The sequence below is a fragment of the Diaporthe amygdali genome (genome assembly GCF_026229845.1).
Source record: "Diaporthe amygdali strain CAA958 chromosome Unknown NODE_4_length_2575358_cov_65_588622, whole genome shotgun sequence".
NCBI classification, from domain to species: domain Eukaryota; kingdom Fungi; phylum Ascomycota; class Sordariomycetes; order Diaporthales; family Diaporthaceae; genus Diaporthe; species Diaporthe amygdali.
Genome location: NW_026517024.1, coordinates 964,468 through 990,978, shown reverse-complemented (window position 1 = coordinate 990,978; position 26,511 = coordinate 964,468). Strand labels below are relative to the sequence as shown.

At 55.0% G+C, this 26,511-nt stretch overlaps 10 protein-coding genes across 10 annotated transcripts; 4 read left to right on the top strand and 6 right to left on the bottom strand.

Annotated features, from left to right (window-relative positions):
• Positions 1–625: 625 nt before the first annotated feature.
• Positions 626–2,196, top strand: J7T55_008492 (proline iminopeptidase; the record flags this gene model as incomplete). Its single annotated transcript, XM_053138814.1, has 2 exons — positions 626–683; positions 839–2,196. The coding sequence occupies 2 exons, from the start codon at positions 626–628 to the stop codon at positions 2,194–2,196; spliced, it is 1,416 nt and encodes a 471-aa protein (XP_052997767.1).
• Positions 2,197–2,559: 363 nt separating this feature from the next.
• Positions 2,560–3,927, bottom strand: J7T55_008491 (tlg2-vesicle protein of 38 kda; the record flags this gene model as incomplete). Its single annotated transcript, XM_053138813.1, has 1 exon — positions 2,560–3,927. The coding sequence occupies one exon, from the start codon at positions 3,925–3,927 to the stop codon at positions 2,560–2,562; it is 1,368 nt and encodes a 455-aa protein (XP_052997766.1).
• A 769-nt stretch (positions 3,928–4,696) lies between these two features.
• J7T55_008490 (CCCH zinc finger and SMR domain-containing protein) lies at positions 4,697–6,994 on the bottom strand (the record flags this gene model as incomplete). Its single annotated transcript, XM_053138812.1, has 3 exons — positions 4,697–5,282; positions 5,338–6,027; positions 6,084–6,994. The coding sequence occupies 3 exons, from the start codon at positions 6,992–6,994 to the stop codon at positions 4,697–4,699; spliced, it is 2,187 nt and encodes a 728-aa protein (XP_052997765.1).
• Positions 6,995–8,490: 1,496 nt separating this feature from the next.
• Positions 8,491–10,503, bottom strand: J7T55_008489 (F-box domain-containing protein; the record flags this gene model as incomplete). The annotated part of the gene is made up of 3 exons (XM_053138811.1): positions 8,491–9,018; positions 9,101–9,746; positions 10,148–10,503. The coding sequence occupies 3 exons, from the start codon at positions 10,501–10,503 to the stop codon at positions 8,491–8,493; spliced, it is 1,530 nt and encodes a 509-aa protein (XP_052997764.1).
• A 677-nt stretch (positions 10,504–11,180) lies between these two features.
• J7T55_008488 (tp-dependent rna helicase eif4a) lies at positions 11,181–12,761 on the top strand (the record flags this gene model as incomplete). Its single annotated transcript, XM_053138810.1, has 5 exons — positions 11,181–11,217; positions 11,424–11,498; positions 11,562–11,630; positions 11,690–12,048; positions 12,108–12,761. The coding sequence occupies 5 exons, from the start codon at positions 11,181–11,183 to the stop codon at positions 12,759–12,761; spliced, it is 1,194 nt and encodes a 397-aa protein (XP_052997763.1).
• Positions 12,762–14,143: 1,382 nt separating this feature from the next.
• On the top strand, positions 14,144–15,165 carry J7T55_008487 (rna binding domain-containing protein; the record flags this gene model as incomplete). The annotated part of the gene is made up of 4 exons (XM_053138809.1): positions 14,144–14,165; positions 14,227–14,374; positions 14,434–14,500; positions 14,551–15,165. The coding sequence occupies 4 exons, from the start codon at positions 14,144–14,146 to the stop codon at positions 15,163–15,165; spliced, it is 852 nt and encodes a 283-aa protein (XP_052997762.1).
• A 332-nt stretch (positions 15,166–15,497) lies between these two features.
• J7T55_008486 (uncharacterized protein) lies at positions 15,498–16,454 on the bottom strand (the record flags this gene model as incomplete). Its single annotated transcript, XM_053138808.1, has 1 exon — positions 15,498–16,454. The coding sequence occupies one exon, from the start codon at positions 16,452–16,454 to the stop codon at positions 15,498–15,500; it is 957 nt and encodes a 318-aa protein (XP_052997761.1).
• Positions 16,455–18,270: 1,816 nt separating this feature from the next.
• J7T55_008485 (6-phosphogluconate dehydrogenase) lies at positions 18,271–19,260 on the bottom strand (the record flags this gene model as incomplete). The annotated part of the gene is made up of 1 exon (XM_053138807.1): positions 18,271–19,260. One exon carries the CDS (start codon positions 19,258–19,260, stop codon positions 18,271–18,273), a length of 990 nt encoding a protein of 329 aa, XP_052997760.1.
• Positions 19,261–19,674: 414 nt separating this feature from the next.
• On the bottom strand, positions 19,675–21,581 carry J7T55_008484 (uncharacterized protein; the record flags this gene model as incomplete). The annotated part of the gene is made up of 4 exons (XM_053138806.1): positions 19,675–20,195; positions 20,321–20,469; positions 20,581–21,308; positions 21,387–21,581. 4 exons carry the CDS (start codon positions 21,579–21,581, stop codon positions 19,675–19,677), a joined length of 1,593 nt encoding a protein of 530 aa, XP_052997759.1.
• A 462-nt stretch (positions 21,582–22,043) lies between these two features.
• Positions 22,044–25,570, top strand: J7T55_008483 (valyl-trna synthetase; the record flags this gene model as incomplete). Its single annotated transcript, XM_053138804.1, has 4 exons — positions 22,044–22,072; positions 22,180–23,199; positions 23,263–24,456; positions 24,511–25,570. The coding sequence occupies 4 exons, from the start codon at positions 22,044–22,046 to the stop codon at positions 25,568–25,570; spliced, it is 3,303 nt and encodes a 1,100-aa protein (XP_052997758.1).
• Positions 25,571–26,511: the final 941 nt, after the last annotated feature.

The following is a 26,511-nucleotide window of genomic DNA, read 5'->3' as shown; positions in this document are numbered from 1 at the left end:
CCAGTGAAAGCGCGACGGGTGTCGTTGGGGAAAGAAACGAAGAGTCGACGTTGAAGATGATGAGAGAAATCCCAGATTTACGAGATTTGCCTTTTTATCGAAGGCCGGGGATTTCGCGCTTGCCGATGCCGGGGGACCCGCCTGACTAGACAGTGCCCAGGTACCTGTACAGCTCCTTCCTAGCAGGTGCCTAGGTGGCATGTCTGGGGCCTGAGGGTCTGCTGATCAGCCCAAGCTCCAGGTATCTCTCAGAACCCCGCAGGCTCTTATCACCTGTGAACGGTCGATATGCACGCCAGGCTAAGGACGGGGATGGCAGCCGGCGACGACGACGACGACTCGAGCTCAGACAAGACACCTGTAGTGGCTCCTCTCCTTTGCACTCAGCACTCGATCTCACGCGTGCTATCTTTCGGTCTTTGAGCAACCCTGTCCCCCAGGAAATTCTGCTCAGTCTGTCTCAGGCGGTAGACAGACAGACAGAGACAGACAATACAGTGCAGTGTCTAGAAGAAGAGTGGATCCATCGGTGCCCTCTTACACCAGCGTCCCTTTCGTCACTCACTTTTGACCATTCTCTTGCCCGAGTGTACGCATAGTATACACTGCAATTTCCAGTTGCGTCATGGCCCTCGAGATCCCGAAAGCCAAGCTCAAGAGCTTCGTGAGGCACGTCGTCCCAGGTGAGTGCAACAAGCGGTCCAATAGCTGCCCACCGCGGCCTACATCGTGACCATCTAGCTCTCGATGCCATGGTAGATAGTATGGTGTAGTGTAGTTGGGTATGATACTGCGACCGATGTTACTGGACAACGCTGACGCCAAAACCTCGACCTAGGTGCCCTCTTGGTGACCGAGTACTTATTCTCGGTGCCCTTGGACTACAAAAACCCCTCCGGTACACACATCCAGCTCTTCGCCAGGGGGGCTACCAAGTATGATGTGCCTATCAACCCTCAACAGCCGCAGTTCCAGTCGTCCTTGAACCGTCCATGGTTTGTTTTCCTCCAGGGCGGCCCTGGATTTGGCAACCCTGAACCCCAGGACTCTTCCTTGACCCGTTTCCTCCTGAACAGAGGCTATCAGATCCTCTTCCTCGACTACAGAGGGGTTGGGCTCAGCACCCCAGTCACTGCCGACACTTCTCCGACCCCAGACGCCTCTTCAGAGGAGCAGTTCAACTACCTCAAATTCTTTCGCCAGGTCGACAATGTGCGCGACTGTGAGGCTGTCCGGAAGTGCTTGACCGAGAGCTTCGACGAGAGCAAGAGGAAATGGTCCATCTTTGGCCAGTCATTTGGCGGCTTTGTCTGCCTCAGCTACCTCTCCCACCACCCCGAGGGGCTTAACGAGGTCTTCATGACCGGCGGTCTCGCTCCAATCTCCAAGACCCCAGATCAAGTCTACAGGGCTACTTTCCAAAAGGTCTTTGAGCGAAACATGGCCTACTACAGGAAGTTCCCCGAGGACATCCCAGCCGTACGGAGGGCTGCCGTTTTCCTGCACACTCGCCCAGAAAAAGGTGTTCGTCTGCCGGGTGGCGGGCTTCTGACAGCCAGACGACTCCTCACTGTCGGCCACATGTTTGGTTTACACGGCGGCCTGGACAATGTGCATGCTATGATCCTGAGACTGAATATGGACTTGGAACAATTTGGGTTCCTGACGAGGCCGACCCTATTGCAGTTCGAAGCGTACCTCCCGTTCGACACGGCACCCATCTATGCAGTCCTGCACGAGGCCATCTACTGCTACAAGAAGGGCATCGTTTCCGACTGGGCCGCGCAGCGGGTTGGCCAGCAGCTCGACAACTTCCGCTGGCTCGATCCAGAGTTCTCGGCGTTCGACAACATCGACACGCCGCTTTGCTTCTCCGGCGAGATGATATTCCCCTTCATGTTCGATGACTATCCCGAGCTGCAGAAGCTGAGGGATGTGGCGGGCGCGCTGGCCAAACACGACGACTGGGATGACCTGTACGACGAGGCCCGGCTGAGGGTGAACCAGGTCCCTGTCTATGCCGCCAGCTTCATCGAGGACATGTACGTCGAGTCCGAGCTCGCGCGGGAGACGGCACGCAAGATCAACCTCATCAGGGTCCTCGAGACCAACACCATGTACCACAACGCCATTCGCGCGCGGGCTGACGAGGTGCTGCCCCAGCTTTTTAAGCTCCGGGACGATGCTATCGACTAGTGACATAGTGTATGGTGGAGGAGATCCTTTGCTTGCCAACCTTGGGGAGAAATAGCTCTTTGTTGGACAAGACATGCTTCATACCCCCCTGTCTTATCTAATTATTTCTGACAATAATGGCCTGGAGGTGTATGTGCCTAGGGTACTCTTCACCGCATTGTCCAGTGCCGAATTGCATCTATAGCATACGCAGCTCTAGACTACCAGTTCCTCATTAGCTGCTTCCGACAGAGCTGATGGCTCGGTCTGAAAATGATTGTTGTTAACACATTGGCTTCTTCGTAATTCATGACTGTGTGTGCTGTTTGCGCGCTTGAATCTATGAACACATCTATCTTGGGTCAACACTAATCTGCTCTTGCTCTAAGTCTGCGTGGCATCGCCTGGTTTCCTTGCTGTGCCATGGCCCCCGACAGCCTCCTCCTCATCTCGATATCTCGCAGGCGCGTCTTCATCCTCAAACTGGCTGTCGCCCGTGGTATCCCACAGTGAGATGTCATCATCGTCAACCATCAGCGCAGCAGCGTCATTGGGATCCATCAGCCTCGCGTCCTCGCCGCCCTCACCTATATCATCATCTGCGTACTCGGCCCCCGGCGCCCTGCCGTCGAGCGGCCGCCCCGCCTGTGCCTCCTCCCTGGCCAGCTCCGCGGCCCTGGCCATCGTGCGGCGGTAGATGAAGTACCCGACGCCCATGCCCACGAGGCCGCCGACGAGCATGGAGGCGTAGTTGACGAGGCGGTCGCCAAAGGTCATCTCCTTCTCGGCCAGCAGGGCGAGGCGCGACCCGATGAAGACGTGGACGAGCAGCTTGGGGCTGGAGAAGGCGGTGGCGATGGCGAAGCTGAGGGGCTGGATGCTGGGGACGGTGGCGAGGAAGCCGTTGCTGAGGCTGTAGGGCAGCGGGCAGAAGCGCACGAGCGCCAGCACGCCCAGCCCGTCGTGCCGCAGCACCTGGCCCAGCGCCACGAAGCGCTTGTCGCGCCCGACCAGGCGGTCCACGTAGCCGCTGAGCACGGTGCGCGACGCCACGAACGCCGCCGCCGACCCGGCCACCGTCGCCGTCGCCACGATCGGCCACCCCAGCGGGAACCCGTACACGAACCCCGCCACCGTGCACGCCGTGCTGTACCCCACCAGCGGCGGGAAGGCCACGAAGAAGGTCGCCGCCCAGATGATCAGCCAGCCGGCGGGGAGGGCTCGCCACGAGACCGCCACGGGGCCGAGGAGGGTGAAGATCTTGTGCGAGAAGATGAGCAGGACTATGGTGAGGGCGCCGAGGAGGTTCCCGCCGACAATGAACAAGACCTTTTGCGTGGGCGTCAGGCCCTCGTACATGGTCACGGACTGCCGGTACAGGCCGTTGGCCGTCTTGATCGAGGAGGAGGCCAGGGCCGACAGCTGGCTGCGGAAGCCGTCGCGGTTGGCCGAGGAGCGCGAGTTGAGGGAGTAGGGCGTGGAAAGCCGCCGGGAAGACCGCGTATTGCCATTGGCATTGCTGCTGTGGCGGACCCACGGGAGAGGGGGTTCATTGTCGCCATATGAAGGGGTCGGGGACGGTCGGGCTTGCTCTTCGGGGTCGCTGTCGTCGTGGAAGGGGGCACCGCCGTGCTCGACCTGAGTTGAGGTGTTGGCGAGCTGTGCGGCTGCGGATGCGGCGGAAGGGGTCTTGTTGTCGGGCGACATGGGCACGGCCAGGCCAGCTGCCGCGGACTTGTAGTCGGCCGGCATGGTGTGTGGTTTAGGGTGTTGGAATGAATGGGTTCTACCGTGGATGGTTAGCTGTGTGTGTCCTGTCCTCAGAGACCAGCACGACGACGTCAGGATGACTAGCCGAGCAGTGCAGCTTGCTTACAATTGGCGACAGCGAGGACTGAGTGCTATCTTTTCGCAGCCATTGAATCAATAAAATGCTTGTAAATTTAGGAGAGATGAGCGGTTGTTTCGGTCAACAATGACGATGTTCACGGGCTTCGCGGTTGGAGTCTTGGGGGAGCGAGAGATGGATTGTCGAAGAGGCGCAGCTCGTCAATGCAGCGCAGATCTGGTCTACACTCACTACTAACTTAGACTGTACACTCGACACAAGCGTAGCGCAGTTAGTCTACCTAGTCGACTACCTAGGCGTGTTCTCAGTACGGTGCTTGATTGGGCCACTGCCGCAAATAGCAATGTGGTAAGCAAGCTGTGACGCCAATGACGGCAAGTCAGATCTAATCCAGGTGCAAAGAACAATGATTGACAAGCGTTCGGGATGTTTCATGCGCAGGTCCGAGGGTTGCAGCTGTTGGGAACCCACCCACGCGGGAACAGGTAAGGATCCAGGGTCCTCAGCTGTCACTGGCAAGCGTGGCATGGAAGCCGTCCCTCGCATGCGAGCCGCATCATATGCCAAGACGCCTGCATGGTACAATAATACCCTGCGCATGCTGGAATTGCACGTTGGGCTTTGCTTTTATATAAATTTGATTTATTTTGTTTTCTTCATGTCTTCTCTATGTCATCGGCCGCCACGAGGTCCTCGAGGTGGCTCTTTGCCAATCGTCGTATCCCTCACCAACAGCTTCATCTTCCCGTCCCCTATCTCAACCCCCTGCGACAGGATGTCCACCGAGTCCTCGCCCACCTCTTCTTTCCTCGTGCTTGCGCCACCCTCCCTCGACGCCGACCTGTCATAGCTCCGCGCGTCTACTCCCAGGATGCCTCCCATGTTGTTACGGTCGCCCGGCACCGAGAACTCTCGGAATGCGTACCGCCACTCGTTCAAGAAACCCCGCACCGCTTTGCCCACCTTGTCCTTCCCATTCTTACTGTGATGCCCTGTCCCTGTGATGGCGTAAATCGGCCGGCTTTCGTGCTCATTCTCCAGCAACACCCGTTCGAGATACTCGACAGCCTCATCCGCGTGCAAGCCGTGCAGATCCACGTAGATCTCCGGGCTCGACGAGCTCTTCTTGTTGCGGTCTTCATATAGCTTCTCTGCCGCTTCTCTATGTGCCTTCTTCATCAGATCGTTCTCGCTTTGACCACGTAGACTGAACACCTTGGCCTGCCTGGCGTCCTGTCGGTTCCAAGCCTGTGCCGCACTATGGGTCCGGTCAGTATAGGCTTCATACAAGCTTCAACCATATCAGTACTTACTTCTGCAAAAACTTGTTCCTAAGAGCGCTATGCCGAATGGCCTCTTGGCGGGCCTTGAGATACGCTTTGTTGGAGCTGTCACCTGTCTCTAGCCAGGGGATGTGTTTGGGACTTGGGATGGCCTGAGCGGCGGCGCTGTTCTCGCCGTTTCTCGATCCTTGTGAGCTCCCGTTACGACTCATTTTCCTACTATCGGGCCTTGAGGAGGTCGGTCCTGGAGATGGCGACATCTTCACAATATCTGCAAGAGAGCTGGGAGTGTACGCTTCCTTAGGTCCATGACCATGACCGCCGCGCTTTCCATGATGTTTCTTGCCAGGCTTGGCTGCAGCAGAACCCAGAGTCGGGAAAGCCTCATTGTCGTCAAGTGAAGGCGCTGCCTGAGCGTTCTCCTTATTCTGCTGGTGGCGGCTGCTAGGTCGAGACCGAGGCCGAAGATCACTTCCGTGGATGTTTTTGAACCCAGGTGGAGGTGTGACACCTAGTGAAGGCGTAAAAACAGGAATCGAATCAGGCGTCCCGGACCCCAGAGACGGGAAGTTGGAAAAGTCCTGGATCTGGATGTTTGCTGGAGACTTCTGCACAGGCGGCGTGTCTGTTCCGTCAACGTTGAGTTTGTTCATTAGATGCGCTGGGTCATGTGAGAAGATACACGTGTCCCCGGCGAGGCAGTTGCCCGACATCCAGTATCTAGATAAGCAATTTAGTAAATGCCAGAGGGCCTATAAATCAGCGAGCAAACTTACTTGCAGATGTGGCTGCTCAAGTCATGGCTAAAGCGGCAATCCGCCCGCATACAGCTGCCGGATGCGAGGTAGAACTTGCAGATGACCCCGGACCTCTGATCGGCCGGTGTGGTTGGGCGCGCATCGGGAGTCATAGACTTGCCAACCAAGTAGCCGTTGCCCTCGGTCGAAACGCTCGCTGATGAAGCATCCTGGTTATCCATCATAGATATAAGCACTGCCCCAAGATCATAGCCATGAACCAGTAATGCTTGGCTGATCTCCTCGTCCGTTCTGGACTCCCCAAGAATCGACCGCAGGACGTCGTGCGGTCTCATGGGGGTCTGTTGCGATGAGAACTCGGGCGCATTTGCATTCAGACCGCTGGACGTGCCAAAGGATGATGCGATGCTGACAGCATCATCCCCAACAAGCCAGTCCACGTTATCAGAGGCGTAGTCCTCGAATGTTTCTTGCGACGGTTCTGGGTCGTTCGCAAACTCGTAGGCGTTCAGGTTGGGGCTGTGAGGTATGGCTGGTGTCGAAAATGCCAGCCGGGGCGAAGGACGCGGAGAGGAAAAGGGGGAAGCGGCCGAGGAGAGGGTGCGGTTGAATGAGGGAACGAAGCCTGGAGGTGCAAGCGGACTCACACCAAGACGGGGTGATCCGGAGAGAGGGGTAGCCGTGGTCCTGAACGAGGCTGGCGAAGGTCTCCTGAGGATCGTCTGGCGGATAGCGGGAGGGGAGGCGTTATTACCACCTCCTTCTCGATAGCGCCAAAGCACGTCCAGCACGGCGTTCTCCAGGGACTGACCGGTCAAAGATGTCTCCTTTTTCAAAAGTTCTTCGAGTCTGTCTGTCTTGTCCTCCTCTTCTATGGCCGAGTCCTGGAGGACTGGCAGGCAGATCTCGTATGTCTCGTCGGAGACCATTGTGATGCGCTCGTGAGGGCTCTATCTTGGCGCAAGTTGTATGGGGGCTAATACTGGGGGGAGGAGGGTACTGGAATCGGTTCGAAAAGGTCGTCTCGAGATTCCGTAGATATTAACAGTAAGTGCCGAGGACTACAACAAGGCTGTCTCAGTCAGCCTCAAGTCGTTGTTGAGTGGTAGCTGAGGCCGCAGGGGGTGCCACCAGGGTTCGGGGGATTTCACGCAGCGAGCGAGAGACACACCGATCAGGATCAGGAAAGCCGATATTAGATTTGAGTCAAAAACACTGGCGGCGACGTTTTATTCGGGTGTGGGCGGAGCTGAGTCTATAAGACGGTGGTGGCTTGGGCGGGAGGAGGAGAGACAGGCCGGAGAGCATGATGCTATTTCAGAGCGTTGAAGTGCATTACGTATGCAGGCACCGGCGTCGTGTAACGATCAAGGCTGCGCCCTGCCCTGCTAAAGGTGCAAACGGACGGTGTGATCACAGAGAGGTACCCAGGTAATGCGCAGGCGGATGGAGGTTGCAGGCTGGGGGTGGGAGAGCGGGATAGGAGGCCGGCTCGGGCTGGAAGTGACACGAGCGATGCAGGCAGGCCGAGTACCTAGATAGATATAGCTTCGTGCTGACAAGGAGCTCTCCTGAGTCAGCCAGCACGGCACCGTGGGCGTGTTGGGGGCGGGATTATTCGAGGGTTGGCGAGGCCAGCGAAAGCCAAGGATATGCACAGGTAGAGATGCGCGATATTGGGAGGTGGTGTTTAGCAGTGATGGGTGGTGGGCGAGTGAGGACGGGTGACGGCTGAATGGGTGATACGACGTGATTGATCATGGGTTGCCGTCGGTCGGTCGAGCTGAGACGGGACGGGGAACGGGGGTGATGAGCTTTGGGGGGCTGCCACGGCTGCCTCATGGCCTCACAGCACCCTGACTGAGTGCCCGACCCCGTGGGCCTAGCCCAAGTGAGGTCTCATCCACCCAAAGAACCATGCTCATAGGATACCTGGTAGAAGGGAGAGGCCGAGAGAAGAGCGTGGGGTCTCAAGGGGGTTGCGGTGGACCATCCCTGTCGTTGTCGGCCGGTCCACGGATGACCTCTGCACGCCTGCGTGCCTGCTTAAGGTACGTACCGCTAGGCGCTGTCCAGCTTGCCTAGGTGCCCAGGTAGCGCCTCGAGCTGAATAGTAAACAACGATAGCCGATGCAACTGAGCTAGTACAGAAGCACTGTAAACGTAAACATAAATCCAGGAGCTCACCTTTAAAGATCAACCTAGCTCTTGGCCGCGTCGTATTAAGGGCAGCTGAGGTGTATCGTATGTGCGCTTGCGAGCATGCAATTCTGAACCAGCAGAGTACCTAGGTATGTCTTGAGGCTTCTATCGTTAGGGCTCTATCTATGGTGAGTGATACTGGGCTATCATTCACACTATCTCTCTTTTTCAGCAAACCTCGCTCCTATACAGTAGCAGAGACTCTTTTCGACTGCCTCTAAATTCATGGTATTTCCTCCTCGTCCCCGCCAAACCCAAACCCGAAGCTGAATCCTCCAGCCCCCGATGTCTGCTCTGTCTCTTCAACAGCAATGGCCTCGTCCCACTTCCTCTTCTTCTTGCTGTGCCTCTGTTCCATGTCGACCAAGGCTGCATCCAAGAGCTCTGGAAATTGTACCCTGAGACGGTCCACAAACAGGCTATAGGGATCGGCGACATCCCTCTTGAACCCCGTCACCTGGTCCGGCTTGTCCCTCAGAAACTCGAGGACGACAGCCAAATGTGATTTAGGTACAAAGTTCTGTGTGAGCGCAATCCCACTCTCAAGATTCACGACCAGATGCCACCATCCGCTCGGCACGTGGAGGATCTCGCCTTCCTTACAGATGCCTTCGATGCAGTTTGGTAGCTTTCGGGCTTCTTCGTGGAACTCTAGAAGCCACTCCGCGATGCTCAGAGGGCTTGTGACTTCACTTTGATCGGCCGAGACGAAAACACCAGGCACGTCCGTGGAAGGCGGAAACATGATCCACTGCAGTAACACAAGTTAGCAGATGTTTAAACAACACAAACGGTTCTTTCAATCCGGCCTGCGGTCACAGGAAGTTGCTCACATATTTTGCTCCTTGAAGCACCGCATTCCACGCCGATGTCCCGTTTGGGTCTTTGTGAAAAGTTGAGCCGGACCTTGCGGGCCCTACAATCAACCACCTGTGTGCTGGTCTTTCCGAATCCAGCACTTCGAAGAGGTCTGGACCAAAGCAGTCCGGTTTCCAATATGCTGCTCCCTCGACTTTTCCGATTGTGACATCCATCTTCTCGGCAAACTTCTTGTCGAATAGATAGAGGGGGCTCTCATCTTGGTTGTTCGACATGTACTGACAATATGTCGAGAAGGGCCAGTCCACTGCTTCTGCGCGGAATTCCACATCTGTGTACATCCTCGATAGCTGATTGATATTCCATTCTTTGCAGGCGGGCCACGAACGAATGCAATCTGTCAGAATGAAGGGCGTATCACTCCACTTATCCGCAAACTCTTCGTATTTCATGTTCGAAATCCGTTGGATCTCATTCGAGCCGGGGATCCTGGAGCAGAAACGGCCCAGAGCCACTTTGCTGCAAACAAATGGCCGGTGCAGGACATCAGAGAAGACAGTTCGACAATCAATCTTGGCCTCCTGGTCTGATGACAGTTCAAGCAAGGTTGATCTCCATGTCCCTTTCCACTGGAAAGGACGCCTTTTCTCTTCATGAGACCTAGAAAACCCGTCAATCAACCACTTGTTGCGGAATTATGCCCTTCAAAAAGCAGTAGTACCAAATCATTTGCCAAGTGTTATATGAGGGCCGGGGGGGGGGGGCGGCGAACAGATAAGCATGTCAAAGCCATGGCTTATGATGTGGTAGATGTGTGTCAGGAAATGCTTCCATTGCAAAGACAGCCCCGGCTCCTTGGCTCAGGGCGAAGTCAAAAAATGGCGTGTTTCGAAACATACAGAAAGTAACTGCCTTGAAACAAAATACATGTTCTCCAGCATCGAGCAGGAAACAAATGTCGCGCCCGATACGAACAGGAGGGGCTGTTCGCCAATGAAGTTTACCACCCGGCAAACAACAGTACAGGAATAAGGCATGACTGGTAAGGGGAGGTTACTTACTCCAGGAATAGAGTCTTCCAGAGATCGTCAGCATGGCAGAAAGCAAAAAGAAACCTGCAGGTGTAGCCTAGTGTGCGCAGAGACTGCTGTCCGAAATATTCGAACAGTTGGGCCAGCACCTCGTCCGGCAAGACCTGGAGGCGCCCTATCGAGCCTCGCGCGTTGACAGCGGACGATAGATACTGGTTCCCCAGGGGCTTGACTCCCAGAGGATGACTGGGAATCGGTGACTCAACGCTAGGTTGTTGCTCATCCATCCTGCCTTGGCCCAATGTGTCACCAGTGACTGCCGTGCCATTGTGGTTGCGAAGGACAATGTCCTGGTGCTCGAGGGCGGGAGCGGCTTTGAGGAGCATGGCCTCTGGTGTGGGAAGGCGGTGGGGTGATTCTGAAGACTGGAGATGCTGGGACTGTCAGGAGTAAGGCCACTTCACGTTGGCCCCGTTGATCCGCATTGAACTCCTGGTTTGTACAGGATGCAGAATGACAGAGCCAATTAGGCCCAAGGCAGCAGCGAAGGCAGCACGAGACTAGAGCCAGGGAAAAAGTGAGTCTTCATGAGTCTGATCAATCCACCTGGTTCCCTTGGTTGGCTTTTCCGGGCCCGAGCCTGGGAAAATTGAAGCGCATTGAGGCGGCCGAAGGACGAAGTGGGTGAATTACGGTGGTGCCCGTGCCCCACTAAAACTTTAGCGTGGCGAAAGGGAACAGGGCAACGAGGCACTTCAACTTTTTTCCACCTGCAGTTAAATTTTCTCTCCCAGGTCTGCTCTTACCCTACGACATCACCCATCCAGATACACCCAAACAGCAAACCTCCCCCTCCACAACTAGATTCACTTGCTCTCGACATACAGAGAGCATCAGATCTGGTTTTTCCTTTAGTCTCCAGACATCACGACCAGATTCCACAGCCCTCCGTGTGAGACCTGTGGATTTTCCCGACTCTCAACAACCCCCACCTTCGATTCTTTGATTCTAGGTCTCAAGCAGTGCTTGTGATCTAGATCCATAGCAACTACAAACCGCAATCATGGCTACCGACAAGGGACTCGAGGATGTCCCCGAGGGTAAGATCTCCCTTTCTCGCACCCTCCCCGCGCCTGAACGGTCCGACTCGTCGACATCGTCAGCTTCTGCGACCCCGCGCCAGAGGGCGGTCCACCCCCTGCGCCCACAGACTTTTCTGAAGCCGCATGGGAGCCTAGACCCGGGCACCACATCCAACCACCGAGACTGCGAGAACAAGATGGCTAACATGCGACGACGAACACAGGTCAGATCGAGTCCAACTATGACGAGACCGTCGACTCTTTCGATGAGATGGCACTCAAGTCTGAGTTGCTCCGAGGTGAGAAAATCTGCGCCGCCGACTGCCGCCGCAAAACACCGTTGGGCTAACGCGGGGATAAAGGCATCTACGCTTACGGTTTCGAGCGCCCCTCTGCCATCCAGCAGCGTGCTATCATGCCTGTCATCAAGGGTAAGATACACCTCACACCTCGCTGGGTGAACAAAAGCAGCTAATCATTTGCTGCTCAGGCCACGACGTTATCGCTCAGGCCCAGTCTGGTACCGGCAAGACCGCCACCTTCTCCATCTCGGTCCTCCAGAAGATCGACCCCAGCCTGAAGCAGTGCCAGGCCCTGATTCTCGCTCCTACCCGTGAGCTGGCCCAGCAGATCCAGAAGGTCGTCGTCGCCATCGGTGACTTCATGAACATTGAGTGCCACGCTTGCATTGGTGGCACCAGCGTCCGTGACGACATGAAGGCCCTGCAGGACGGCCCCCAGGTCGTCGTCGGTACCCCCGGACGTGTCCACGATATGATCCAGCGTCGCTTCCTCAAGACCGACGGCATGAAGATGTTCGTCCTCGACGAGGCCGATGAGATGCTTTCTGTAAGCCTTCAATGCAATTCCCAGGGTTTCGAGTTTCTTCTTCTAACATATCTCCCCAGCGTGGTTTCACCGAGCAAATCTACGACATCTTCCAGCTGCTGCCCCAGTCTACCCAGGTTGTCCTCCTGTCCGCCACCATGCCCCAGGATGTCCTTGAGGTTACCACCAAGTTCATGCGTGACCCCGTCCGGATTCTCGTCAAGAAGGACGAGCTTACCCTTGAGGGTATCAAGCAGTTCTACATCGCTGTGGAGAAGGAGGAGTGGAAGCTCGACACCCTCTCCGATTTGTACGAGACTGTGACCATCACCCAAGCTGTCATCTTCTGCAACACCCGCAGAAAGGTCGACTGGCTCACCGACAAGCTCACTGCCCGTGACTTCACCGTGTCTGCCATGCACGGTGACATGGACCAGGCTCAGCGTGACCTGATTATGAAGGAGTTCCGTTCCGGCTCCTCTCGTGTCCTGATCGCCACTGACCTGCTGGCCCGTGGTATCGATGTCCAGCAAGTCTCCCTGGTCATCAACTACGATCTCCCCGCCAACCGGGAGAACTACATCCACCGTATCGGTCGTGGTGGTCGTTTCGGCCGAAAGGGTGTCGCTATCAACTTTGTGACCGCCGACGACGTCCGCATGATGCGTGAGATTGAGCAATTCTACAGCACCCAGATCGAGGAAATGCCCATGAACGTTGCCGATCTCATCTAGACACACACCGAAGTCGAGTTCTATACTCTTTCCTCTACTACAGATATCAACTACGCCGCTTCGCATACGCTTGGATCTCAACAGGGTTCAGAGTGTTGAGTTGGTCATTAGAGGGGAAAGGGCTGCTTTGCCAGGGTTGACTGGCACGAGTGCAGCACAGGAAGGGGTTACGCAACAAAAGTAGTTCTGATTTCCTTAGGGGTGCGCGAATTCACTGATTGCTTTTCGATATCCGCGGGGAGGTTCTTGGCCTGGGCCTACCTAGAGGTATCTGGACGGATCTGCATGAAGTACTTTTCCGTTTTGTACTTATTGGTCCGGTTCTGCAATGAGATTGTCATTTAGAAACTTACCTCTTAACTCCACGGCCTGCGACCTCGGGATACCCTTTCGATCGAAAAGCTCCCATAGACCTGCTTTGGCAAACGAGTAAGCGTTTCCAGACGCTCCAGATAGACAGACGGGTAATGATAATGGACCATGACTAGACTTTTTGGACTTTTGTACCCATTGAATCTTATTCGTCCCCCCTAATGGGCACTCTGAAGTACATGTTGAAGGTGAATCTTGATCGAAGTGAGGCAAAGACGAAGCACGTTCCGGCAAGCCGGGGTGGGGCGACCGTTGTGCACGGGCCCAAGGTACCTAGCACCTTGACACCCACCCTGGATTGCCCAGACACCTGAGCAGTACTGAGTGCCGGAGTACCTAAAAAAAGCTCCAGCAATTGCCAATGGCACTAGCTACCTCGTCTCACCTAGCTAGTGGACACTGCCCATACTTTATTGTCTGACCTTGAATCAGGCGTCGTCGGGTCTTCAACAACCAACACAACCCGATCGCTCTACTTGAACCCTCATCAGTTGGGAACAGATTTGCAAAGCAGTCACAATGGATCGCAGTCTTGACGAAATTTTAGCCTCTCGTGACGAGGTATGCCTCTTCCCTGGCTGCTCCAGAACGATCTGTCCCTGTCGGACCTTCTCTGAGCTTACTTACTGATTTCTATTCAATTTACAGCGAAAGGGCAGCAGGCCTCGCGGTCGCGGTGGTCCTAGTGGCCAACGGCGAAGAGAGCCTCGTGAAGATTTTCCTCGTGATGGCGTCAGAAAGGTACGCAGCAGCTATCCAACTATGGTTGAATTGAAGCCTGACCAGAACCACGCCCGGCTCACAGGTGCCCTACCTCCTTCCCCTCCTCTGAAATACGCCTGCCCGCCTATTCATCACCTCACCTTCGGTCTTCGAATGTCGTTGCAGCTGTCTTAGCCATGCGCGAGGGTATCCCTCTGGTCAAAGGCTGAGGGAGTCAATTGGCACAAGGCAATCCGATCCGCAGAAGCTGACATTTCCCACCTACACGAAACAGTCCTACCGCGACGATGCTCCCAGAAATCTCGACTCGTACGTATTAGCTTGGAATGCGACACGGAAGAAATTTACAATTTCTAACGAGTTACTGCAGCGAATGGGTCCACGATAGATTTGAAGACAATGGTATTGATCTTGCGCACAGCTGTTCTCGACCCTAAGCACCAAGCTGACGGCCTCGCAGGACGCAGGCCACGCCAATCACGACGGGGTCCAGACCGAGACGAGACCGAGGACCTGTCGTAAGTGGAATATATGTCTTAGTGGGATGAGGAACCAACACGCTGATAAGAGGTATCAGTGAATTGAATGGAACAAAGATCCGCGTCGAGAATGTCCACTACGAACTCAGCCGGGAGGATTTGGTGGTATGTTATCCCCTTTGCGCAACCACTGTACAAAAAACTGACAACTTCAGGGGCTCTTCAATCAAATTGGACCAGTTCAAAAGCTCGACGTCGGCTACGACCGTGCTGGCCGTTCGACGGGCATAGCGTACGTTACTTACGATTCATACCAAGATGCTAGGGAGGCTATCCGGGAGTTTGACGGTGCCAATGCCCACGGGCAACCGATCCGCCTCTCGATTGTTCCTCCTCGCCGACAGCGCAACCCCTTCGACACCGCCGTTATGCCAGGCCGGCCACTTGCCGAGCGCGTCACCGTCCCGCCCGGGCGAAACCGCTCACTCTCGCCAGATAGAGATCTGGAAGATGAGGCTGCCCGCAAAGGCATCGACCGTTACGTACCCGGTGGACGGAACAACCGCTCTCGCAGTCCCATGCGGGGTAGGAGACGCGAGGGCGGGCGCCGTCCCGGCGCGCGACGTGGAGGCGGTGGTGGAGGCGGTGCAAGAGATGGTGGAGAGCGTGCAGGCAGAGATGGACGCCCTAAGAAGACCCAAGAGGAGCTGGATGCTGAGATGGAGGATTACTTCGGTGGTGGAGGTGGGGAGGCCCAGCCAGCGAGCAATGGCAACGGCCAAGCTGCTGCGGCCCAGGCCACAGAAGACGATATCGACATGATCGAGTGAGGAACATTTACAGTGGCCTTAAGGACGTTGGGAGGCTTGGTTTCATCAAAAGCCAGGCGTGCTGCCAACATTGCTGTACCAGCAATGTTATTGCGCGGCGCTTCAAAAAATACGAATTCTCGTCTAAATCAAGACGTTTGAACCTCTGTTCTGCCGCAGACATGCCTACCCAACCCGACTCGATCCGAACCGAACCACGCTTTTTGCTGTTAAATTTACAGAAGAGCCTCCCACGCCATGAGGAGAAACCAGCCAACTTGAGACAGAACAGAAGTCCCAAACCAGACCACCGATTATAACATAGTAGTATTCCAAACAAATCACGCACATCCTCAATTAAACAGTTCCAGCGTGACATCGCCGTGAATAGAAGCCTTCAACTCGATTTCGATTTCCAAGTTGAGCTTCAGCTCCACCGCGAGCGCGGCCTTCTTGCCCCCGGCCGGCAAGCTCGTCGCCGCCGCCGGGCCCCTGGGCACGAATTCCACCTCGGACCCTTCCTCTCCATCGTCGGCATCATGCTCCCCGTCATCCTCGTCTATCTTCCCAGCGACGACCGTCCGGGGCGCGCGGGGGACGATCGCCTGCGTCGGCTCGCGGGCCGGCTCGCGCACGACGGGCTTGCTGCGCCTCGACGCTGCCGGCGCGGGCGGCCTGGACGGCGTGCCGCGCCCGGATGCCGTCGTCGACGCCGGCGCGTAGGGCTTCCAGGGCCCCATGGCGGAGGACGCGGTGGAGGACGCGGTCGACGAGGAGGTGTAGGGGTCTTCTGCGCCGCTGGGGAGGTCGATCGCCGGCGGCGGCACGGCGCCCGCGCGCTGCCTCCTGGGCCGGGAGGACCTTACTGGCTGCGGCGGTGCTTTGTTGCGTTGCTGGCGGAGCGGCGAGGGCTGCCGCTGCGAGGGTGGCGTGGGCAGGTAGGAGTAGCTGTTTTGCCGGTACACGTTGTCCTCGCCGTCGGCGTCCTCGTAGCTTGGCGCTGATGAGCCTGTGGCTTGTGACGGCTGCTTTTTTGTGCTGCTCCTATTCGCCTTCGTCTTTAGGGGTCCCGGAGGTGGTCTTTTGATGGGTTGTTTATCGTCGTTGTGATTGTTTTTGTTATTGCGCCTTGCTGGTGCTTCATCCTCACTGTCCTCTTCTTCTTCTGATTCTTCTGAATCGCTTGACTCCTCCTCTGAAGATACCTCATCTTCGTCGTCATCCTCAACCGGTTGTTGTGGCCGTCTCCTCCTTGTGCGCTCGGAGTCTGGTCTCGCCGCCGGTGATGACGCGGGGGGTGTTGGGGCCATTTCCCCAGTATTCGTGTAAGTGGTCGTGAGGGTTCGGGGCACAGCATGTACATATACCTCAGTACATGTAGATGAGTCGATTGTGATGCAGATTCAGGCTTCAACTTATTCGTGCTATGGAGCCATCATTCGAATGGGTGATTAACTTGCGATGATCAAGAAGCGTAGTTGTTCGAAAACGGCAATCCCCAGGCTCTAATACCATCGCAGATCGACGGGATCTGCTTCCTTAAGGCTGCGTCCAAGGGACCTACAAGGGGGGGCAGGGGGAGGGGAGGGTTGAGCCAGTAGGGGGCGGCTGCTGCAGCGTACATGGATTGACGACGTGACCCAAAAACCGGCTTTGGGGTCGCCGCACCCGCAGGTCACGGACCGGGCAGGGCAGGGTGCGGCCGATGACATCGTTGCCAAACCTTGTTTCTCATAGACCACTTTCCATGTGCCTAGGAATAGTTACACGGCACGTGGTGTTGTCGCAGACACAACCCAGGCGTCCAGGTTCGCAGATGAGGGAGCCTCCTCACACGAGGTTTTCTCCATTGTCGGACATGCCTCGTCCCTGGATGACGCCGTTCCTGTTTTGATGTTATTGCCATGCGTTACTTAGTAGACTAAGTTGCTGTCTCCCGGTCGACAGGCTAATACATGGTGGCTGGCTGCTTGTGAACGCAACGGTCCTCGGGTGTCACCTTGGATGAAGGGACTTGTTCCTGACAGCTTCTGCATCGGTATCCCTTCCTCGACCGAATTTTGCCCGGTTTTGCAAACACCTGATTTGACTCGTGACTGGTGACGATCTCCCCGTTGGGACGAGGTTATGGCACTCTGCTACAGCTCTCCGCACCAAATTCCTGTTTGGACCCTGACTTCCTACCGGCGTTGGGCCGAACATCTCGTCGGCCTGGCTTGCCACACAGGTCCGAGAGTGGCCACGCAGTGCTACCGGGCATGCTTTAATGCCCGAGTGTCGCGGGGGAGGCAACTCGTCCCAATGGGATTCATTTGTGGTCTAAGAGGCGGTGGGCCGCTGTCGCCTTGCATGAATGATGTTCATGGCATCGTGGCAGCAGGATCACGCTGTACTACACACAATGGCCGGAGGACATCCGAAAACCTCCAGCCTAAGGCATCTCTAGGGTGTAGAGTTCATGATCGTCTTGTCGACACGAGGTTATTATGTGTTCCAAACTCGGGCATCCGGATTGCTTGGTCAGGCAATTCCTGCTCAGATCCGATGAAGGGATCAACGGGAAATGTATCTTCGGAACTTCGAGGTCCTTAAGTTGCTGGGTGAACTTGGTTTTCGTGTGCTCAGTTCTTGGTTGCCGAGATTCGTTATATTTCTCGTCATGTTCCCTGCAGGCGCCTTTTTCCAAGGAATGAAGCCCTCGGAAGTTGCTCACTTATCAGAATTCACATTCACAACAACTGTCTAGCCCCTGACCAAGGACGTTATGTGATATTTCCACTGAGATTGCTCATCAGACATTACGCCGTCAGGACGTTACTCGACTGCTGGTCGTCCTGGAGTATAATGCCATATAGCTGAGGGACCGTTCGTAGATCACTCTGTACAACCAATGTATTCGCTGCAAGGTGTGCGTGGACACCCTAAGATTCTGTTTTCAAATATCAGGACATTTCAGCAGGATGAATCTCGCACACAGTTAGTCAATGCTTCCAAAGCCTTGCGATCAGCTGTTGCATAGACTCTCAAGTTTCCTTCGCAAACAGTACGTAGATATAAGCTTGCGAAGTTGGTCTTTCATCAGTGTAGGCCACGCTTGGAAGAAGAACGGTCATTCCGAAACCTTTCTCAGTCCATCTTTTTCCTCCTCTTTTCCATGCCCTCCGCCATCGCAGCAGCCACATCCTCTGCCGTTCGCCCTCTCTTCCTCTGGCCAACTTTCTCCTGCCCCAGGACTGTATCCTGAGCGACAGCCTGGAAGACCCCAGCTGCCCCCTTGAAGAGGTAGTCCTCGAAACCACCCTCCTCAGCATGCGTCTTGGCAATCTCCTCCATCTCCCTCACCCACCTGTACGCTTTCGGCGGCATCCCCGTCAGTGCATTCTCCGTCTGCTTCACCCGCCCGGGCGCCGTATCCTGCAGCGCCTCGCGCAGCGGTTCCAGCACACCCATCCTCTGTGCAGTGGTGAAGGACTGTATCGCGATGGCAGCGTAGCCCTTCGAGAGCGACGCGTAGCACATCTTCAGCCCTGAGCTGGCGCCTATATCGGGCGATATGTGTTTCACATTCAGGGTCTCAGCCAACCTGGCCCCGTATCCGGGAATCTCAGCGATCTGAACCGGGCCTGATGTTGGCATGAGCGGCATGTCCCAATCACCGCCGGCCGATGCGCTGGTGCCACCACTGGGCGTAGAATCTGTCTCTTTCGGCTTCGGCGGCCCTCCCAGGATCGAGCCATCGATCAGGGTGATGGGCACCTGAGCCCTATTGATGTTCTTGGCCATTGCCTTAATGGTGCTGGGCGCTACCGCGTTCATGTCGGCAAAGTACAGCTGCCCCTTGGTAACGAACTGCATGGCGTCGATAATCCGCTGGGCGGTGCCCTCGGCGTCGCGAGGCGGCACGACGGAGAGTATCACGTCGCATTCCTTGACGAGGTCCGTGTCGGACGACAGGTTGGTGACGCTGGCGGCCTGCACCCTTTCCAGCGTCTCTTTGCTTCTGCCAGACCCGTTCGTGGCGACCGAGAAGCCCTTGGCCACGAGCAGCTTGGCAATCCCCATACCCATATCTCCAACAGAGAGGATGCCGACAGTTGCGAGTTTAGACGACGCCATTGCGGTTGAAATTCCTACAGGCTCCGGGCCTTTCTTTTCACTGAGCTCCGCGAGATGAACACGACACTAATGATCAGATACCAACAGAGAGAGACCGGCTACGTTTCTCCGGCGAGATGGTATTCTCCTCTCGTTCACCGGGATCCGTCCTTGGTGACTCAGTTGAGGGATGGAAAGGTCTGCGCTGATCCTTATTGCTTGCAATAGAATGGACGAGATGCCAGCATTAAATAGGATGGGTGACATCCTCGTGGATTACAAATCGCATTGCGATACTGCCCCAAAATGTTAATCTGAGGGAGCTTGTATATGATTACATAAGATTCCCGCCTACTCCAGGTTGTAGGCCCCCTGACCACAGACTGCAACAGTTCATCCTCCCTGCAACCTTCAGCACCCCATTTTTGTGAGTCATTACTGCTTTTCTCGGTGTTGATACAATCTCACGAATGGACGGTAGGCTGCCTCGGAGCCCTTGACTGTTGTCATGCTCACCGATGCGCCAGGGACATCAATCTTGGTATTTGGGCCGATCTCACCGGATGACACGTAAATGCCCTCTGCGCTATGTGCTCCAAAATGATCGAAATAGAGCTGTTCAGTGTGACCTCGATCAACTCGCCGACTCATGATGATGCTGTCAGGTCGGTCAATATCCCCCATGTGCATGTCCCCACAACCGAACTTCACCGGGGGGTAGTCTGATCGTGCCTTGAGATGGTGATGCCTCTCTGGAGGCATCTGTTTGCCATCTCTCTCTACGAAGAACTGCACAAAGTCCCCGGGCTGCGCGATGGAATCCTTGGCGTTTTCTTCGCCGTGGAAGGATCTCATGAACTTGTCCAGCTCATCCGCCTCGGACTGCGGAGTGTGACTGGTCTTAGGATCCAGGGACAGAAGACTGGCTTTGGCACCCCATTCACCACCGCCGCCCACTGTGAAAATGAAGAAATTGTGTCAGACATCAGGTTTCCATCTCTGTGCCCCGTGTTTCATATTCGAAATGCCTTCGACCGACCGAATTCGAGGTCGCTCTGTTAATGGAGATGATTTTACTCACGTATCTTATGTAGTCGGGCACCTTCAAAAAAGGCGTTCCGGAGAACAGTCTCGTTTTCCCAAGCTAAACGCTCACTGTCGGTTGACATCTCAAAGGCCAGTTTGCCCAACGCCGATCCCAGATAACGACCCTGTAATGAACGATAAAACCTGTGAATGTCTTCTTGAGGTAAGAACATGTGTTTGGGATATATCATAGCCCACACGCCAATGGGCCCAGAAACGGATTGAGAATGAGGCAAGGCACGGCGAGCGTCTAACAAGCGATGGATATTGGTCTGTAGCTCCATAGAGGCAGGTTGCGGCTCTCCGGCGACTTCAACCTTTGCAAGGATATTTCCCAGTCCCTCCAGGATCTTCCGTGGCTGCGTTATGGGCACTAAGGGTGCCCGCATGTCAACTTTGTCAAACAATATCGAAGCCGGAAGGTCAATGACCTGGGTGCGTTTCTCAACGGTCCTGACCGTCTCGGCGCGAGTGTTGGAAAAACCTGTTGCAAGTGTCCACTCGGATGCCAGAAGCGTTGACCTTCTGCCATTGGAGAATAGTGTATTCGCAAGCGGCAACGTCACTGATATCCTAGCGTCTTTGCGAGTCATCTTTTGTGGGAGCAATATTGACAGATTTGACGGTAGTTCTGAGTCTCCCAGCGAGCGGGACAGCGATTGTGCTTCATCCGCGGGGCTCGTGGTGTCCCACAAACCAGGAAGCAGGCCATCTAGGCGCCCAACATGGATCGAGATGCCCTCCTGAAGCTCACGGCTGGGTGATCGAGCGCAGAGTCCATCGACCACTGCAGCCAGCAAGTGAAATTTTTCGTCTTGCTCAAATGGCCCGTGAAGTGCGTGGACCAGTTCAGCAGTGAAGCCGTTCTCGGTCAGCCACGAGGCATGCCTGGGACTTGCAAGGACAACAGCTGCCCGCTCTGGTTGGCCCGGTTCGGAAGGGCCAACGGAAAGTTTGCTGCGGATTTTCTCCAGAACAGATCTCTACAAGTGTGATTAGCAGTCATACGGCTAAACAAGCCAAATGCCAAAGGAGGATACTGCTAATGAGCATGACAGTACCTTTGTAGCACGGGGTTGAGTGAATATTGTCAATTTATCCGAGGGCCGTTTATGCCTTGGCTGTTCAGGAGCTATTGGAACATCGGCGGCACTGCTCTGAGCTCGGATACCGACCTTGACGATCCTGGTGGAAGGCGACTTGGATATCGCCGTCAAGTGCACCCGGAATGCAGATGGGACCGGCGACGCCCTCATCGTGAGCACCCAAGACTGGCCGCAGTTTTATGTGGTCCAGCAGAGAGGGAAGCGGCAGGCTATGGCATTTCTCATGGGAAAAGTGAGATATACAACACGATAATGAGAATTTGTGAAGTGTCTCATGGAAGTTGAAGTCATTGAAGTCGGTTGAGCAAGGGTTCTCAAATTAAGGGTTTTGCTTCTAGAAGGCCAACCCTCCCCCCCCCCCAGAGCCTTGGAGTCAGCCCGAGCTACCCCTCCATCTTCTCTCCCATCCAAAAGTAGGTCGCGTTTTGACATCCTTCGCCGGTGAGTCAAGGAATTTTAGACGGGCTCAACAACAAGCCTGACTCACTCTTTTCCTCTCGCAACAAATATCTACAAATTGATCTCGCCACGCTGTCGCGTCCAATTTTTCGTGCACTTCTGGTGCACTCGTCAGTACTGCGGCGATATCCTTCAAGCTTCCCACGTGCGACAATGGCTACCAATTCTGGTCGCGGCAACCCGTAAGTCCACACGCCCTGTAATTCCAGAGTCAAGACTCTCTTGTGGCCGATCAACAGACGAATGGAAATGCCCAATCGTTTGATATACTGACATTGCGCTGTCTAAGAATTGCTGCTCCTGACGGTCCAAAGGTCGACACCCAAACACCTCCCCCCGTCGCAGAAGAAGCGAAGGCCACAATCCAGACGACACCTTCCAGTGGCGCCACGGGAACGCATGCCGCCGGCCAGGATGCCGGCGCAGCTTCAATGGAGGGCACCGGCAAGGTGAAATCCGCCAAGGAGCTCGAGAAGGAGCGCAAGAAGGCCGAGAAGCTCGCAAAGTTTCAGGCCAAGAACGCTGCTAAGCAGGCTCCGCCAGCCGAAGCAACCACCAAGCAGAAAGAAAAGAAGGCCAAGGCTGCCGAGGAGGCTATACCAGCGTATGTCGAGATTACGCCCCTCGGTCAGAAGAAACGGCTCAGGCCCTTAGATGATGTTCACTACAAGGCCTACAATCCTGTTGCTGTCGAGAGCGCATGGTACGAATGGTGGGAGAAGGAGGGCTTCTTCAAGCCTGAGTTCACCGAGACTGGCGATGTCAAGCCTAATGGCGCCTTCACGGTCGTCATACCTCCTCCGAATTGCACAGGCAGTTTGCACATGGGTCACGCCCTGGGCAACAGTCTCGAAGACATCATGAGCAGATGGCAGAGAATGCTTGGCAAGACCACCCTGTTCCTGCCTGGCTGTGATCACGCCGGTATCGCCACCCAGAGTGTCGTGGAAAAAATGCTCTGGAGGAGGAAACAACAGACTCGCCACGACTTGGGTAGAGAGAAGTTTCTGGATCTCGTCTGGGAATGGAAGCAGGAGTACCACGACAAGATTAACAATGCGGAGCGAAAAATGGGTATATCCGTGGATTGGTCAAGAGAGGCCTTTACCATGGACAAGAACCTGTCTGCAGCCGTCGCTGAGAACTTTGTGCGCCTTCACGAAGAGGGAATCATCTACAGGGCAAACCGACTTGTCAACTGGGACTGCAATTTGACAACCGCCTTGTCAAACTTGGAGGTCGACCAGAAGGAGCTTACGGGCAGGACTCTGCTAGACGTGCCAGGATACGATAAGAAGGTCGAGTTTGGGTAAGCAAACTTCACGTGTCGCCAGAGAGTTTGGAAGAGTGCAGCTGACTCAGTCTTTTGTAGTGTCATTGTTCACTTCAAGTATCCCATCGAGGGCTCAGATGAAACAATTGAGGTGGCTACGACCCGTATTGAGACGATGCTCGGCGACACTGGCATTGCGGTCAACCCTAAGGATAGCCGGTACACCAATTTCGTCGGCAAGTTTGCCACTCATCCCTTCATTGAGGGCCGACGGCTGCCCATCGTGGCTGATGAGTATGTCGACATTGAATTTGGTACCGGAGCTGTGAAGTTGACACCGGGACATGATCCCAATGATTTCAACCTGGGTAAGGCTCACAACTTGGAGTTTATCAACATCTTCACCGACGACGGCCTGCTCAACGAAAATGCTGGCCCATACGCCGGCCAGAAGCGTTTCGACGTGCGGTACTCGATTCAAGATGCCCTGAAGGCCAAGGGATTGTATGTCGACAAGAAGGACAACCCGATGAAGGTGCCTCTGTCTGAACGAACGAAGGATGTCATTGAGCCGATCATGAAGCCGCAATGGTGGATGTCGATGCGGGATATGGCCGATGAGGCCGTCAAAGTCGTTCAGAACAACGAAATCAAGATCAAGCCGGAGTCAGCGGAGAAGAACTTCTACAGATGGATGGAAAACATCCAGGACTGGTGCATCTCAAGACAACTCTGGTGGGGGCACCAATGCCCCGTCTGGTTCGCAACGGTTGAGGGCGAAGAGAAGGACACATCGAACAACGACCGATGGTTCAGCGGGAGGACGCAAGAGGAGGCAGAAGCCAAGGCCAAGAAGGCACTGGCTGGCAAGAAATACACACTCGAGCGCGACCCCGATGTCTTGGACACCTGGTTTAGCAGCGGTCTTTGGCCCTTCTCAACGTTGGGCTGGCCAAATACCGAAGCGGAAGACTACAAGAAACTGTACCCCACGTCAATCCTTGAGACTGGCTGGGATATTCTCTTCTTCTGGGTGGCTCGAATGATCATGCTTGGCAAGAAACTGACAGGAGACGTGCCTTTCAGAGAGGTTTACTGTCACAGCTTGATCCGTGACAGCGATGGGCGAAAGATGAGCAAGAGCTTGGGCAACGTCATTGATCCGCTTGATGTGATCAGTGGTATCGATCTCGAGGCCCTCCATGCCAAGCTTCTCACTGGCAATCTCGCGCCTACAGAAGTGAAGAAGGCCACGGCCTATCAGAAGAAGGCTTTCCCCAAGGGCATACCTGAGTAAGTTGAACATATCGATGATCTTCCGCTTGATAGTACTCACCAGATATTTAGGTGTGGCGCAGATGCCTTGAGGATGTGCTTAGCAGCATATACAACTGGTGGTGGTGATATCAATTTCGACGTGCAGGTGATGCAGATGTACCGAAGATTCGCCAACAAGATGTACCAGGCAACGAAATACGTCATCGGAAAAATCGACACCGTCGAGGGATTTGTCCCCGCAAAGACCCGGACACTGCAGGGTAAAGAGTCTCTATCTGAGCTTTGGATTCTTAGCAAGATGAACGCTGCGTCCAAGACTATCAACGAAGCCCTGGAGGAGCGTGAGTTCATGAGGGCTGCCAACGCGGTGTACCACTACATTTATGCCAACCTCTGTGACGTCTACATCGAGAACTCGAAAGGCTTGATTCAAGACGGCACAAAGGAACAGGCCGAATCCGCGCTGCAAACCCTTTACTCCTCTCTGGAGGCTGGCCTACTGTTGATACACCCATTCATGCCTTTTGTGACCGAGGAGTTGTGGCAACGCTTGCCAAGGCGTCCTGATGACAAGACCAAGTCTGTCATGCTAGCACAATACCCTGTCCACCAGCCAGAGTTGGACCAGCCGGCCGCCGAGAAGGCGTACGAGCTGGTTCTGAACAGCTCCACCGGTATCCGCTCCCTCATGTCCGAGAACGCGCTCAAGGACGAGGCCAAGATCTTTATCCAAGCTTATGACGCCGAGTCGCACAAGATCGTCACCGAGCAGGTCGGCAGCATCCGGGCACTTTCAGGCAAGGGCGTTGGCAGCATCAGCATCGTCGCGTCCGACGAGCCTCGCCCTGCCGGCTGCGTCGCCTACCCAATTGGCGCGAGCGCGGCTGTCTTCTTGGCCATCAAGGGCCGCGTGGACCTGGACGAGGCGATCCAGAGCGCGACCAAGAAGCTAGAGAGGAAGAAGGGCGACGCCGACAAGCAGCGCAAGCTGGTTAATGACCCGGCTTACGTCGAGAAGGTGGCGGTTGCGACGCAGGAGGCGGACAGGCAAAAGCTGAAGGATATGGAGGGCGAGCTCAAGGGCTTCGAGACCACGATCGAGCAGCTGAAGCAATTGAAGCTGGAGTAAAGAGGGAAATCGGTGGAAATTTGGACTGCTCTTCAAGTTCGACGATGGAAGCGGTTCTGGTGTAACCTTTTGATAGAACACAGAGGGCCTAGACGACGAGATAAAAGAACAAGTGTAGCGCTACTAGATCATGGCCATACAACGCCTGATTCTATAGATCGATGGGAGTAAGAACCAACTTTGCTTTGAGAGAACCGAGTTCGAGACTTTGACAGCTGCAAGTCTACTCTAAAATATTGCTGCGATTTTAAGCTTAGCGTTGAGTGTTCGAGAAAATCACATTGTCTGGAACAATCGCCTATTCCCCTTTGCTAGATGTCAAAACAGCAGTGCAACAAGAATCAATGCCTTATGTTTGCTCGGTTGCATAACCGGTACAGGTGTTGGATATCTCTATCCTTTCGAGAGCCAAAGGTGACAAACTGCTTTTAAGGCCGGGAAAAAGTCGCGGAAATTCTAGCCAAGGGGTATTGAAGGCGCAGGCCGCAGCTGAGGCGGTCAGCAGATGAATATTTTAGCCAGTTGTATAGAAAACTTTATGTGCGAGACCTAACGTGATAATCGCCTTTGAAGACATGACGCCTGAGGTCGAGCCATGTTGACACGGGAAAGCACCGACAATGGTAGATGAGTCGATCACAGGATAATTACGTTGCCAAAGAGCATTCTGTACAGATATTGAGCAGGATAACAGTCAGGCAGTACATGCCATCGATATTGGTGTACTAACGTATACACATTCGTTGTGACCCTCGCATCGCTATTAAAATAGAGCGGAGAGCGGCGTCACAATTGTTGTCATCTTGAGGACAGAGCCTCAGCAACATCCTCACTAGGCCGTGTCTTTACAGATGCATCGTCACCTCTCTAAAGGTGGTCTTTCGAAATACATGTTTAGTCATAGCCCATTCCGAGTCTCTCTAACATCTGCGCATCTGGCT